Source organism: Ostrinia furnacalis, unplaced genomic scaffold (assembly GCF_004193835.3).
Source record: "Ostrinia furnacalis isolate ACB-3 unplaced genomic scaffold, ASM419383v2 OfSCF2780, whole genome shotgun sequence".
In the NCBI taxonomy this organism is placed as follows: domain Eukaryota; kingdom Metazoa; phylum Arthropoda; class Insecta; order Lepidoptera; family Crambidae; genus Ostrinia; species Ostrinia furnacalis.
In genome coordinates this window covers 252,453-268,111 of record NW_021133019.1, presented here as the reverse complement: position 1 = coordinate 268,111, position 15,659 = coordinate 252,453, and the positions used below count along the sequence as shown (strand labels likewise).

The 15,659-nt window shown below is 37.5% G+C and overlaps 1 protein-coding gene across 1 annotated transcript; it reads right to left on the bottom strand.

The window, feature by feature from the left end:
• Positions 1-1,639: 1,639 nt before the first annotated feature.
• Positions 1,640-5,095, bottom strand: MBD-like (methyl-CpG-binding domain protein 2). Its single transcript, XM_028309430.1, has 5 exons — positions 4,765-5,095; positions 4,311-4,460; positions 3,095-3,260; positions 2,835-2,979; positions 1,640-1,869 (listed from the first exon to the last, which is right to left on the bottom strand). Exons 1-5 carry the CDS (start codon positions 4,884-4,886, stop codon positions 1,640-1,642), a joined length of 813 nt encoding a protein of 270 aa, XP_028165231.1. The 5' UTR covers positions 4,887-5,095.
• Between the last annotated feature and the right edge of the window lie 10,564 nt (positions 5,096-15,659).

Genomic DNA, 15,659 nt, shown 5'->3' with positions numbered 1-15,659 from the left:
ATTTTGTTTTAAATTAATTACAATTTACAGCCGACCTGTTGTAACAAAAGTGAGAAGGAAAGATGAGTTATGAAGTGAAGTATGTACTACACGAGTTTGTGTTCATTATTTAAAGCGCGCTCTACACTCGCGCGCGATTCTTGCTGTGAATTCACGCCGCGATTCGCGCCGTACACTTCGCGTTTATATGTGTCTCTCCACACTCGCGAAACCTCGCAGTCTCGTTTGCGGCCTCAATGGATGACGACGTGATTGTTGCTGCGTTGACGCTCTGTGCTATATCGTATTACAATTACCTATGTATTAAAAATAAGACACAAATAAAAAATGTTTAATGGGTTTATACATATATTTCACTTGAGCTTGCTCCACTATGAGTGGAATCCTTAACTTTCTTTCTATAGGTTCTATAACTGGACTGGAATATTCAAAATGTCACTTATCCGCGTCCAGGCATAGTGGGTCTTATTTTTATGGTCCTTGTGTTTGGACTGTCAAAGTATTGGTTCGGATTGAAAACACTCGATAAATTTCAACTTAAGTTCATTATTCCATGCCTAGTACCTACTCATTTAAAAAAAAAGAACGTTAGTAAGTACGCAATAATGCACAACCATTTGCGACGGCGTCTTCTCAGCTATTGCGAAAAACTGCGAGTGTAGTTGCGTTCGCGATCGCGCGCCGTGAACCAAGCGCGAACCTTTGTCGCGGGACAAAAAACCGACAACGAACGGGGAACGGCGCGAAGCGTGAACGTGAACGCGCGAAAGTCCGCGAAACCATCTACACACGCGTTTCGCGGCTTTCGCGGCCTTTCGCGCCGCGAGTGTAGAGCGCGCTTGACAGACGGACAGACGGACAGACGGACAGACGGACAGACGGACAGACGGACATGACGAAACTATAAGGGTTCCGTTTTTGCCATTTTGGCTACGGAACCCTAAAAAGTAGGTACATTTTGTGTTTTTATTATTATTAAGGCAGTTAAATACTGCACAGTATTTAGTACACCATTTTCTTCCATCATACACAAGAATACGCGTGCGTGAGTCAATGTTCGCTCGTATGTGAGGCCTTGTCGAATAGTATCCTGTAGGTGGGCCATCGTGCATGTTTTGTTTTCGATGTAAACTCGCGGAGATGAACAGACCTGGTTAGGCTAGCAACTTGACTGGGTGATCCCAGTAGCGTAATAAGGAGGGGGCGGTAGGGGCGGTCCGCCCCGGGTGCCAAGCATCAGGAGGTCACAACAGATTGCGATTGGTATCATATAGCTAATTCTGGAGGGCACCAGACCATTCCGGGGTGCGTGCTTAGTTACCCGCGTGGATTTAAAAGCTTAACGCAGTAGCGCAGTACTGCTCTACCGCTACTATGTTTATGAACAGTTATACGATTGCATGTTTGAGTTTGTATTGAAAAATATGATCGCAAAAACGCTAACAATATATTGAAACATTGGCACTGCCAATATATTTATGAACTCGACTGCACAAGTAATATTTACATAGTAAAAGTGATTAAATACAGCGCGTTTTAAAACACATCTAGCGCCATCTAGCAGCAACACCGGTAAACACTGATCAATTTTTTTAACATTCTATTGATTATTATGATTACATCATAATCATCTTATTGCCTACTCAACACCATGCAAGTGGTACAAAAATTGTTTTTCGTTTTTGACATAAAGTGGAGTGGATGAAGTGAACTCTTTAAATACCTGTAGACGAAGGCGCGCGCGCTTGACACGCTCCTCTTGACGGCGCACGTCGTCCTTGGTGATGGTGACGGCCGCGATGAGCGGCTGCTCAGGGTTTAAAAAAACGCCCGGGTTCTCGAGGATCACCTGCTTCGTGCCTGTCTGGCCTGAAATCATTGAGTACTCTTTTAAGCGACTTCCGCAAATGTAAGGCCCGGTTTCCACCAAGAGAGAGCCGAGTGTTTTGAATTTTTTTATTTATTTTATTTGGTGCACAAAACAGGGATACAACCATAACATACAAAGCTTTTAAAGCAGGCTATACAGTAAAACTTGTTGCAGCTCCAATAAAAAGTGCACACAACATACAATGCTATTCGAGTTAACAATAATTATACATAATACATAAATTATAAAAATAATTATTTAATGTTAATTAATAATGGAAACAAGTTATTAATAAATATAATGAAATTTAAATCAATAATTCTCTAAGAAATAAAGATGAGAGAGGAATTATTTAAGTAACAATTCATTAACAGCTTTTTTGAATTTGTTTAGGGTAAGGCTGTAGATGTCAGGCACCTCCTCTATATCGGGTGTGAGCTTGTTAAAGTCTCGGCAGATCCTATGCATGGCGCTGTGAGAGGACGCGTTACTGGTACATAGTGGCACTTCGAATGTTCGGGGGACTCTAAGGGAACGTTTTGGTATTTTAATTTGGACTCGAGACAAGGTCTCTGTAGAAACCGACCCATTGAGGATCTTGAATAAGCAGAATATTCCATGAGCTTTGCGACGATAATATATAACCAATCAGATGTCATTATTTCCACATCTCTTCACCGCTGTGCACGACGTCGCCGCTGTCAAATTCTATAGAAAAATTCGTCCTCCCGATACTTCTCTGCTCCGCTTTGGTGAAACTCGGGCCTTAGGCGCACTATACATCAAAACGTTTATCTCATACCTCTTTAAACGAAAAGTATTACATTCCCGCCAAAATTATATTAAAATAAAACAGGTCGTGCTGATACTTGATAAGAAATCGCAGCTTGATATCTTTTGGCGGTTTTACTCATAATTTATTCATCACATGTGATGTTAGCAAATTACAATGGAGTGGACTCACCTGTGATAGGCTGTGATGAGACGTGCAGTGCAGTAGCTAGTGACTGTATGGTGGTGGCATCAGATGTATATGGTCCCAGTGGTTTTATGTATTTCGGCAGCGATGTAGTGCCTATCACGCCATTGGCATCGCAAGCAGACAAACCCTATAAAATATTGTATGTGGTAAGTAAATTCGATAGTGAAAACATAGGCTTCACAGACAGTAGCAGAAGGAAAGCGCATATTAATTTATAAAAAAGTTTTACTGAAGTATCTTACTTCCAATCTTTTTTCCCAAAACAACTGCTTTGGCTTTTCTTGTGTACCATGTTTCAGATCAGTTTTGACCTTGCTTTCTTGGGTCTTGTAAACAGTAACAGGTTGCTTGAAAATGGATGCAGTTTGCCGTATTGGTGGCACTAGAGATGCATCTGAACGAACACCTCTGTGGAAAAGTATAAAACATGACAAATCTTACCGCAATATTAATTTTACATGATTTAATAGTCTACTAATTGTATATGCAACACTACACTTAATATAGAATTTGACCTATATGTATAGTCCATGCTAATAGAACTAAATAATAATGTAAATATGAAAAAAACATTGTAAAAAAACTTATAAGATTTAATTACTTTTTTATAAGATTTAATTTATTTAATTACTTCACTAGGAATAGGGAGTAACATTTAGAATTTGGTTAAAATATTAATTGAATAGACCATAAATTGAAACTATTTTCAGTAAAGGTACTAACTGTAACTACACATATTTAAAATCATTAATTCTAGTGAGTATCTAAACTAAATGACACTTACAACAAAAACAAAGACATCACAATTGCTAAGTTTGTGCATGCTACATAAATCATGCTTTATCTATTAACACACTAGTCATAGAAAGTGCAGTAAAATAATTGTAAAAGTGATTGTTATGACCAAAAATGTTTTTCAATAAATTAAATTCGTTTTTTGAAAAGTATTTTAGTGAATGTTATTGGATATTTTCAATCAATTTCTGAGAATTTTGAATGGTGAAAGTTTAATTATATGTATGTTAAATGGTAACTACAAACCATGTTAGAGGCAGATAAATGAAGTACCTATATGATTCAATTATCACAGAATTTCTAAATAAAAAGCTTACACTTGGGTATTAATTCTGCAAAGCTAATAGAATATTAGATAGATATCAGAAATAGAATTGGTGTAGTGTTGTAAGCACCAACATAAAGCCTAAGCCTCTAAAATGGATATGGTTAAGCAGGTACAATATTTGTTGATTTTGTGATTGAAGCTGTGCAGTTTAGTTTTGTCAGACACTAATAAAATACCAACTAACACATCCTCAGACAAATCCAAGAGCACTAGGGAGGTCTAAGGCACACTTACAAGCTTCTATCAGTAAACAGCATAATAAATAGGAACACAAAGCACAGGACTGCACTATTGACAACAACACAAGTGAATAGTTACGGCACTAATGTGGGAACCTGTAATCGAACTGCGCCCGTGCTTTCTTGGCCTTACAGAGCAGCATTGTGTTTATCTGACCCTGCTGAAAGTCGAAACACGACAGGTCCATACTATCACCGAGATAACGAACTAGCTCGGGTTTACTGCGAAACTTTTTACCTGTTGGGCTACAGAAAATTTATTGTCACTGACGGGTGTTGGTGGTTAGTTGTTACTCTTCTATTTCTGTGTCAGTTTAAAGCATATAAAATAAGTACACACTTCACTGCATAACATGTCCAATATACTAATGTTTACACTCAAGTGATATCAATGTTAGGATCCAATGAGATTTTAGTAATGAAATTTATCACAATATTATTTATATTACGATCAGTGATGATGTTTCATTGGACTTATTTATCAAAGACAGCAAACGATAGATTTATACATGATTAATAGTTTAAAACATAGAACTCTAGTTGTATGTACCTGTAATAATAAACATCAACTTTTCCCGCAGAAAGACCTGTTTTTCGTAACACTTCTTCTCTTTGCCATCCTTTAGGCAAAGCTGGACAATCCATTTTCTTCCTTTCTATTGATATATTCATTTTAAAACCGTCGTTGGCCGTGGTATATTGTTGTAAAATTAGATGATCAACAAAAAACCAACACGATTCACTATGCAAATTCTGATAATTATGAACTTAGTTGTATTAGAATCAATGTAATATCCTGTCTCTGATTGCAATTAAAATAAATTACAAATCTGCTTCAGATGTACAGATAAACTTTAATTAATTTAATTGAAATTGAATTTTATAAGAATCGATTGTAATGCAATGAAAAAAATGGACACAGAATAGAAATGGACGCACAGCGCAAATGACATAATGACATTAATGACAGATATGATGACAGCTGCCAAAAAGATTGCCAGATATAAAGATAATATTACCCAAACTGTATGAGGGACCTCGGGGGCCCGGGCGCCCGCCCCCCAGGCAAAAGGATTTTTTTACCGCTTCAAAAATCAAAATTTCTTAAACAAAGTAACCACGTACAGCAAAACTGCCGGAGCAAAGGGTTTTTGAAATTAAAACTGTCAAACTGCCACTTATCTATAGGGGCTGCTCCCTTCATTTCGGGAAAAAAATCTAGCTTGTAACCCTGAAATACACATTTTTTTTAATTATCACAGATAAAAGGTACATATTTGAACGATTGTCTGAACTTTTGACATCATTAAGTGTTTGAATTGTCAAAAAGTATATGTTTTGTGGTAACACTGTATGAAATCGGTCATAAATTGCGATTTTTTTTCATGTAAACGGTTGTGGTTTTTCGACAGATTTTCAGTGATAGGATTTCGTGAATAAGTGTTTATTTTATTTCTTATAACAAATAAGAGAAGCTAAGTTATTCACACAAAGTTACACACTTCATGGCATCCGTTTATGTAAGTGAATTCTCTTGGTATTTATTGCTGTGATGTCAACTTTTGGAGGAAGATACTTTCACTTTGATATTTTCATAGTTTTTACGTATTCGTGCCAATGATTTTATATGTGCTGATCTTTACTTTAACGTACCAGATTGATCTATTTTAAGAACTTTTACACATTGCCTTATTAACATCAAAAACTCCCAAGATACCTGTAGTGCCAATCTCATTGATTGCATTAGTATTTTAAAGTTGATAAAACCCTAACAATACTGCAATTATAAATACAATTTTTCAACTATGATGCATTCTTCTTACCCTACACATGTTTGCAATGTAAATGTTAAAAGATTTAAGGGTAGTAGAATACTTTTTCTACAATTTTATTCATAGTATGTTTCAACCAACCTCTTCAGAAACTACCTAGTTTAAAATTGGTCTTTCAGTTTAAATGTTCATTTTAATAATATTTCATACCGTCTTTAACATTGCTGAACCGAATATTTTAATTTATACAAAGTTTTCGTAGATCAAGATTCAACCAGATAACATTCACATGCAATCCTAAGATACTCAAGCTCATCTGAAAGAGCTCATTATGTTGATTCTCAATCATTAAATAACTCAGTTTTGCCAAAAATCGGAGTTACTCTCGATATCAAATATCATGGCAGTATTATAATTACTTTAAACTTTGCAAATGAAAAGTAACCTTCAACGAGAGGTACAAAAAGGCGGGCCTGCAGGCTCAGAGACAGATATTAAATTTTTAATATGCCTTTGGTTGGCACTCTTTAAAGCTGTATCTCCTATTGAGTGTGACAATATTAATTTGTTAATATTAATCATATTTTCATATAAATAAACCATTATTGCTTTAGAGATGCCGTTTTGTGTCATATGAAGATAAAATTGACATCATATGACACAAAATGGCATCTAAAATAAAAACATTTAATAAGTTAATGAAGATGAAGATGCAACTATGTGAAATTGGATACCATTGTGTCCAATCCTACACCTATGACATACATAAATGTTTAAAAACTTATTCCCCCAAAGCAGCAATTTGAATGAATTTTCAACCGACTTAAAAAAAGGAGGAGGTTCTCAATTCGACCCGTATGTTTGAACAAATCTGATTTTGGGCGTATAGGTATTACCTCAAGGGTGGTCCCATTTAAATTTAATAATAAAAAAACAACCCCCAAGGGTGGAAAATTGGGGATGAACTTTTTATACGCAATATCTCCGCCGATTATAAACCAATTTGAACGATTATTTTTTTGTTGAATAGGTATTATCAAAAGGGTGGTTTCATGCGAATTTGAAGAAAATATTTCACCCCCAAGGGTGGAAAATTGGGGATGAACTTTTTTATACGCAATATCTCCGCTGATTAAGAACCAATTTTTTTTGGTCTCAGTGTACTGCCTACCTTCAGTGGTAACATCAAGGTAATAATAAGTTAACTAAAAAGCAAGAAATAAGTAAAATTTTATTAAAAAAAAAACCGACTCCAAAAAACCTACACTAAAACGTAGAAAAATAATTACTAATTACCTACTTATTTATTANACTAAAAAGCAAGAAATAAGTAAAATTTTATTAAAAACATAAAACCGACTCCAAAAAACCTACACTAAAACGTAGAAAAATAATTACTAATTACCTACTTATTTATTATGACGAATTATTAATATTTATGTAGGTATAACTACCATGATTTCCCTTCCCTCCGGACCTCTGAGGCGTTCAGACGTGTGTTTAGTTCGTGTAAAGAAATTTTTAAAATAATATTTTAATTTTTGCTAAGTTTAACCCGGCCGAACTACCAGGAGCGCAGCAACAAGTGAAGATCGCCTGCGCATTGGGTGAGTGAAACATCCCTATGTGCGTGAGTGCGTCCGCTATACTTATCATCGCCTCGCCGTTCAAACCACTCCTACGCATCTAGTGGGTGTGCGCTAGAGCAAGCCCCGCCCCTTCACCAGTTCATTTGCCGTCGGCTCCGTGCGTCATTTAGGCCTACGAGAAATTATTCATCTAACAATGCCGAGAGTTCAACGTTCACCGCCTCTTAACAGCGCTTCGGCTATCAATGTCGAACCAGAAAAACCTCCCTCTCACTACGGATCTGACTCAGAATTAAACTTGTCATCATCTGGGCTAGTGAGGCATGATAGTGCGGTAAATATCTCAAAAAGAGTGAAGCGCAGGCTCGCAGACACGCCGGATCGCCCAGATGAATTTTTATGCGAGTTCAAACAAATGTTCGACAGGCTGCACTCATATCAGGAGGAGAAATTTATTTCCCTTAACTCATCAATTAACACCTTAATTGAACAAAATGCCGAAATCAAAAAGTCAATGGACATTATGTCGTCCCAATATGATGCTCTCGTTAACAAGGTTGAGTCACTTGAAACGGACAATCAGCTATATAAATCTCATATCAAGTCGCTTGAAACTAAAATAGATATGTTGGAGAGAGATTCAAAGTCTGCGTCAGTGGAAATACGCAACATCCCGAAACTTGACCAGGAAAACAAGAAATCTCTGTGTGACATTGTACAAACCTTAGCCTCGGCCATAGACTTAACTCCCCAAGTTCAAGACTCCGAGATCCGCGACATTTTTCGTATGAAAAATCAAACAGTAGTAGTGAATTTCACTACCACGTCAAGGAAGGAGAATCTGGTTCGAAGATTCAGGGAGTACAATAAAGAAAAACGCCTGTCCAATAAAGCCACGATTGAAACCTCGACTCTTAAGCTTCCCGGTCCAAACAAAACTGTGTTCTTATCGGAAGCCCTTACAGCGAAAGCTCGTCGAGTATTCTATCTCACAAGGGAGCTTGTTAAAGAACGTAAAATTGCGGCCACCTGGACTTCGTTTGGGAAGGTGTACATCAGGAAGGACGAAGATCAACCCCCAATACGAGTGAATGAAGAGAGCGAAATTCCAAAAATTTTTTTATAATATTTTTTTGTCTATTTTATATTTCTTTTCTACTTCTGCCAATGTATTTCAATGTTTACAAACATTCCGAAGCTGGCTACCAATTCTTTTGCCATTCTCAGTCTTGTTTGCTATATGCCAGCCTGTACATGGCCTACTTGTATATTGTTTTCGAGGTATGCCTCACCAAATATAATTTTCTGATTTATGTTTATTGTATAATGATCTGCAGAATTAAGTCATCTCAACATACTGCTGCTGTCTTGCACGTATCTTATTGGTATTCTATTTGTTTTTACAAAACAATTTCTCTTAAGCTAGGAGCATCAACACATACACACACACACTCACATAACTCACTCAATAAACACCACACTACAAATTTCATTCATGGGGGGAGGGAGGGGGTCCTGATCACGGTTTTAACCATTCTATTTATTTCTGTCAGTCACGTAAAGCTCGTGACGCAATTATACTGTTTCAATAAAATCACCTACATATAATGCAAAATATTAACACCTTAAACCTTGATCTGGACTCCCTGTCTCCCTCCCGTGTGATTACGTGTGGGGTCGTTGACGTTAAGGAAAATATATTTACTGATAAATTATCCTTAAATGTTCTAATGCAAAACATCTGCAGTATAAACTGTAACCTAGATAACTTCGAAACACTCCTACAAAGATCTGAAGTGGCCTGGGACGTATTGGTATTGACGGAATGTTGGCTTCCAAAAACTAATATTGTACCTAGTCTAAATAGCTATGTTCATGCGGCCACCTTAACCAACCTCACACAAAACGAAGGAGTTGTAATATATCTCAAAGACCACTTAAAAGGAACCTTCGAGGAACCGAAAGTCGAGGATTGTAACTGCCTACTATTAAAATTCAACAATGGGACCTGTATTATTGGTGTCTATCGACCTCCAGGCTACAAGGACCCTACCAATTTCATCAACTCAATGGACGCTTTACTCTCTAAATTAACTACCTTTAAAAATATTTTCCTTTGTGGTGATATTAACATTGATATCTCACCAAATAGTTCTGACAAATATTCCAATGATTATCTAAATATGCTGGCTGCCCATGGGATCCTCGCTGGGCATTCCGAAATTACTCACGTTCGAACCTGTCTCGATCACATAATGATAAAGTCCAAACTTGAAGCTGCCTGTATAGTCCTGGAGACCTCTATCACTGACCATCAATCGGTAGCTGTAAGCATAAACCTCAAAACCCAACTGAGCTCCCATAAGAAGTATACATCTCACATCGACTTCCAAAAATTAGATGAACTGGTCCAGGAGATTGATCTTGGTTCCGTACTTATGTGCATGGACCCTAACAGCGCGGCTAGCTTGCTGGTTGAGCGATTAAATACAGCTATCTTGGAAAGCTCTTCCACTAGAAAAACTCCAAAAAGACAATTCATTCNCATTTAATTTGTATTTCTAGTATCCTTATCCTTGTCCTAATCATAACCAGACAAAAGTTTTCATGTTACATGCAAAAGTTGTTTTTTTGTTGACTAGTGTTATTTGTAGGAAGTATTCTTACTCCTTTCGATGCCCTATTAAGGCGATTAGAGTCCTCAATGACCTTGAGCGTTTGACCTTCACGCTTCGCACAACACCCGCGCACCCCGCACGAAAACTCCGATTTGACACCGATCAAAAATACACGGGCATAGGTAGGTACAGAATAGAAGCTCTTTCTTCATACATTACTGCCTATTATTTAAACTTGAATTGATGAACCTTGATGTCGATGTCATTCAACCCATGCGCAAGTGATCGCCCGAAATGTTCTAAACTAGCGCACCGTATAGTAAGGTATTTATATTTAACAAAAATTACAAATCCATGAACATTTTGTATGGGATANTTAATTTATTGTCCGTGGTGCATAATCTTTTTCTTAAAGGTTTTAAACCTTTGTTTGTCACCTGTCATCCGCTTTGCAATGGAGGGAAGTCGAACCTTAATTTCGAACTCCTCCCATGTTCTTCTGATTAATTTCGTTGCGGGTCCAATGACAGTTTAACTTTCCCCCGGGACAAACTTGACCTTCATTGGTTGGGTTTTTGTGGCGGTCAAGCTGTAGATCCTGGCTACACAGGAGTTGCAGTGGTGGGAACGAGAGGTGAGAATAGTCCCGTTGTGCTGACTATTTTCATGTTTTGAGCAAATACACTGTTTTGGCCCTTTTGGAGTTTTTCCTTAAAAGCTTCTTGCATATTAATCACACCAGCAGGCCTATCTCAACAATTACAGTCCACTCCATCACCTCTTAACACTCTTAATATTTAACCCTTATAGGATTACTCTGTTATTCGTCCGTCTGTCTGTCAAGACTATTGATGTGCCGTTCCCGAGAACGCTCTCCCAACTGAGAATATTCTCGGGAGCGCTCCCGGGAGCGTTCTCCTAAGTGAGAAAGGTTGAGAATCATGTTTATCAAATGGAAATAAACAAAATTTCTTAAGTAAATTAGTATTAAATTAAGTCGACAGATAAGTGTATATTAAACAATACACTCTATTTGCAGTGAAAGGCTATATTCCCAGTGTTCCCGAGAATATTCTCGGGAACTTTCCCGGCAATAATCTCGGCAACTGCACCTTTATTATATTTTATTTTTTTCGTCGTGAAATGTCGTTTTAATCNACATTATTAACCTCTCAATTACCAATGGAGTGTTTCCATCGGTCTTTAAAGTGGCCTTATTAAAACCTATTCATAAATCGGGTCCTAAAGATCGCGTGAATAATTATAGGCCAATTTCTTTACTCCCTACCTTCTCCAAGATTGCAGAACGTATTATGAACGATAGACTCATTAAGTTCTTGGAGAGTAAAAACCTACTGTCGCCTGCCCAATATGGTTTTCGTCGTAGCAAGTCTACGAGCGACGCTGTTCATGAGCTTGTCAACTCTGTCATAACATCTTTAGATGCGAAACAAAAGTGCCTAACAGTATTCCTCGATCTAGCCAAGGCCTTTGATACGGTCTCCTTTCCGCACCTTCTGTCAAAGCTGGAGAATATCGGAGTTCGTGGTACTCCACTCAAACTCTTCGAGGACTACTTAACAAACAGGACTCAACGTGTCAAAATTGATGACTGGACTAGTGAGGAGGTCGATATCGTTTATGGCGTCCCCCAGGGCAGCATTCTTGGGCCAACGCTATTCCTGGTGTATATCAACGACTTGTGCCAGCTGCCCCTGCAAAATGGAACTTTGTTTACCTTTGCGGATGACACTGCCCTGTTCTTCAGTGGCAAATCTTGGCATGACGTCTTTATGCATGCCCAACAGGGACTAAACTTGGTGGGGGAATGGCTCAGACAGAACATCCTTACCCTAAACATTGACAAGACAAAATATATTACCTTTGCCTTCCGCACTAACCTACTACCGAGTCATGACCTAAAGTTGTTCGTACACAGTTGTGCTGCTGCCGATCCTTGTTCCTGTCCCAGTCTCACTAGAACAAATGAAATTAAATACCTTGGGGTGGTTATTGACCAGTCGCTCTCCTTTAAACCTCACATTGATACACTCGTCGTTCGGTTGCGCAAACTTATTTACATATTTAAATCTCTCAGACACGTAGCCGATCGTCGGGTGATAAAAATGGTCTATACTGCCCTTTGCCAGTCGGTTGTCAACTACTGCATATCTTCCTGGGGGGGGACTGACAAAACACACCTTTTAGAAGCAGAAAAAGCGCAGCGTCTCATCTTGAAAGTGGCTGCTTGCCTTCCACCCCGCTACTCCACTGAAAAGTTGTATAGGATCTGGGCCGTCCTCTCAGTCAGGCAGTCCTTCATCCTCCAAACAATCCTTAAAAAGCACTCTCAGCTGTTGTATGACCCGGATCTAGTTAAAGACAAACGCAGAAAAGGCAAAGTCTGTCCGAAAAAACTATACAGAACCGCTAAATCACATAACTTTTTCTGTTTTCTTGGTGACTACTTATACAACAAACTTAACAGTTCCCTAAATTTCTACTCGTACACAAAACATAGTTGTAAAATCGCAGTAACCAACTATCTTTACACGCTGGATTACTATGCAACTGAGAACTTGCTCAATATCCCGGTCTAAGCTGGTATGATAAATTATAATTATAATAAATTATAATTTACCTCTATCTTGTTTATCGAGTTTTCATTGTGTAGGTACATTCGAGCTTTTGCCCAAAAGCTTTTTTTGTGAAATTTCGTTTGTCGCAGATCGTCATTATAGCCTATATATTATACTCGGTTATAAACAGTGATGCTGTGGGATTTCATCGTGATCCGTTCAGTAGTTCTTTGCGTGAATGAGTATCAAACATCCAGACATCCAGGCTTTCGTATTTATAATATTAGTAGGACTATCGCTTCCTACTCACTTCCATCAGCGAGCTCACACACACACACACACACACACACACACACACACACACACACACACACACACACACACACACTCACGCACGCACACAATAACTTCACTCACAAACACAATCTGCAATCATCCTACACTATAAGCCTTACGCTAGTCCATGTGCATGGATGGAATTGTTTCTAAATTTCCTTGGGCTACGCGATAATTATTTTTTTTTTATTTTTTTTTTTAATGTGCTTATTCATACTTTTTTGCTTTTTTTTTCTCCTTATACTACTATTGCAACTGCGCTGTACTATGTATGTATACATCGATACGTATCTTGTATGCTCCAACTGTCAATAATGTGGGGGGGCCTGGCGACCTGTGTCACAGGTTTCTTTGAAACCTACTTCAGGCACCAGTCTCTCACAAGTGATAGGAATTAAGCTAAGACTACTATTATAAGACCTTGTATTTAAGTACGCATGTTTCCTACTTTGTGAAGAGAGAAATAAACAATTTTATTTTATTTATTATTTTATTTTAAAAAAATGATTGATACTTTTGGAGTCGGTGCAGGCAAACTTTACATGTTTCATAATCTTGGCACCGACGGACTACTGAGTCAAGAATGCTGTTTGTTATAGGTTTACAAATACAGTAATCATTAAAAACTTAAGAATCCACTTAGAAAGTTATTTTTCTAATTTATTCTTCTAAGATCTCTACATAATACGAAATTTTTAATTCAGGGTGGAAAAAAATCACGATTTTTTCGAATTATTTGATTTTTGTTAGGTTTTGTGATGATTTCTTTAGTTTTTCTTCCGGAAAACATTTTTATTTACGTAAAATTGATGTATAGAGTTGACAACACCGCCAAAAAAAATTATGTGGTTTTCTAAAAAATCACAAATAATATAGATTTTTTTTAATTCTCCATACAAAACGACAATTTCATACATTAACACCTAATATTGACATTGTTTTTGAACATTACCAGTTAATATAAAATCGCAGCCTTTCATTAATTAAATTTTCGGTCATTGATTTAAATTAGTGATTTTTATTTAAAAAATCATGCAATAAAAATCGTGATTTAAATTAATTTAAACCAGGGTTGCATGATTTAAATGAAGTTGATTTAAATCACGCAACCCTTGTTTAATTTAATTTATTACTATATTAGTATGGATGGGAAAAATTAAAAACATATAAATTATTTACATCTAAAAAGTATGAATGCGCGGCAATTTTGTTGAAGTCGCGTTGTAGCAACGTCACTGCTAACACTTGCGGCAAAACCGCATGCGACAATTCCAGCGTTTCATACTTTTTCCTTGTTGTCTTCTTTGTTTGTGGTGGTCAATGTTTGCACAATCAAACTTATCTTCATATTTTAAAGTCTTTGAATTTGAATACAGTAAAAGAAATGTGTACAAGAAATTACTCTCGTCCGCACATTTTTCGACAGATTTGTTCATCAAATATTAACAGAGCGGTATTTCTTGAACGTTTATAGGATCGATTGCTACACGAGTTTATGAGGATAGTCAAAGGACAGTCGATTTTACAAGTGCGGTCCGCAAGCGGCGGCTGCTACCACTCTCACGCGTGGCACAATTATACGTATCAATAATTCACTGTATGACGAATGTCAGCAACTTGCCACCTTGAACTTTCTTTTCGCGAGCGATCTTCAAGTTTATAAACTTTCAATGTTCTTTATTGTGTCATTACCACCATAAGCGATGTGGTTTTCGTTCATGTTTCCGTTTTCCTTGTCTCTTATTCTGGGGAAAAACAGCGGCAGTCTAGACGTAACCTCTTTATGTACCTACTTTGTTCAAAATATAATTTGAAACAATCATTTTAAACTTTTAAAAGCATAATTGTTTAATAACAGTGTTACAAAAATTAAAATGTTCCACCAATAATTTCCAAGGTTACTATGAGTAATTCATTGATTAGGCTGGAATCAATAACTTCGTTTTATTTAAAGGACACATTTTACACATATGAAATTACTAATTTATATCCATCAATTACCATTTGCCAAGCAGTCATTGTATGTGCAGCATTCCAGGTTGAGAGAAAAATCCGCTCGGTTATAGGTATTCTGGTGCAGTGGTTAAGAATAAGCTTAGCCTAACATAGTAACTTTTTGGGTCTGCTATCGGACGCGTCCCCGGGTTGCGGATAGGGAACATCCCAAAGTCAGGAGGGGTACGGGTTTACCGGAATAGACAGAAACCTCAGATCATAGAAAGAGAATAGATATGAAGTCGCGCGTAACTACAACGAGAACCAGTGTCCCCACATTTCCCCCACCACAGCTCCCACACACACATTCAACTGTGTAAAAACAAAGCGACTGTGAGTCTACGACAACATGTGCAACCGGCTTAAAAGTGCTGTGATTGGCCAGAAGGCGTGCCTTATGGCCAATCAATGGCCGCGTTACGTGACGCACACTAAGAAAATGCTAGTGAGAGAACAAAGATAAAATGGAGTCGACAAGATATCGATACTTTAAATCGCTAGGGGCAAGGCTCGAAACTGGTTTCACAAAATGCTTATTTATGAAAACCTTTTTATT

Bases quoted from the DNA above. Each gene is read 5' to 3' on its own strand.
- MBD-like (XM_028309430.1), bottom strand. From the start codon at position 4,886: ATGAATATATCAATAGAAAGGAAGAAAATGGATTGTCCAGCTTTGCCT. The intron at 3,261-4,310 runs GTTCCCACATTA...ACTTTTCCACAG, and splicing joins CGGGCGCAGTTCGATTACAG to AGGTGTTCGTTCAGATGCAT. The intron at 2,980-3,094 runs GTAAGATACTTC...AATATTTTATAG, and splicing joins TTTGGGAAAAAAGATTGGAA to GGTTTGTCTGCTTGCGATGC.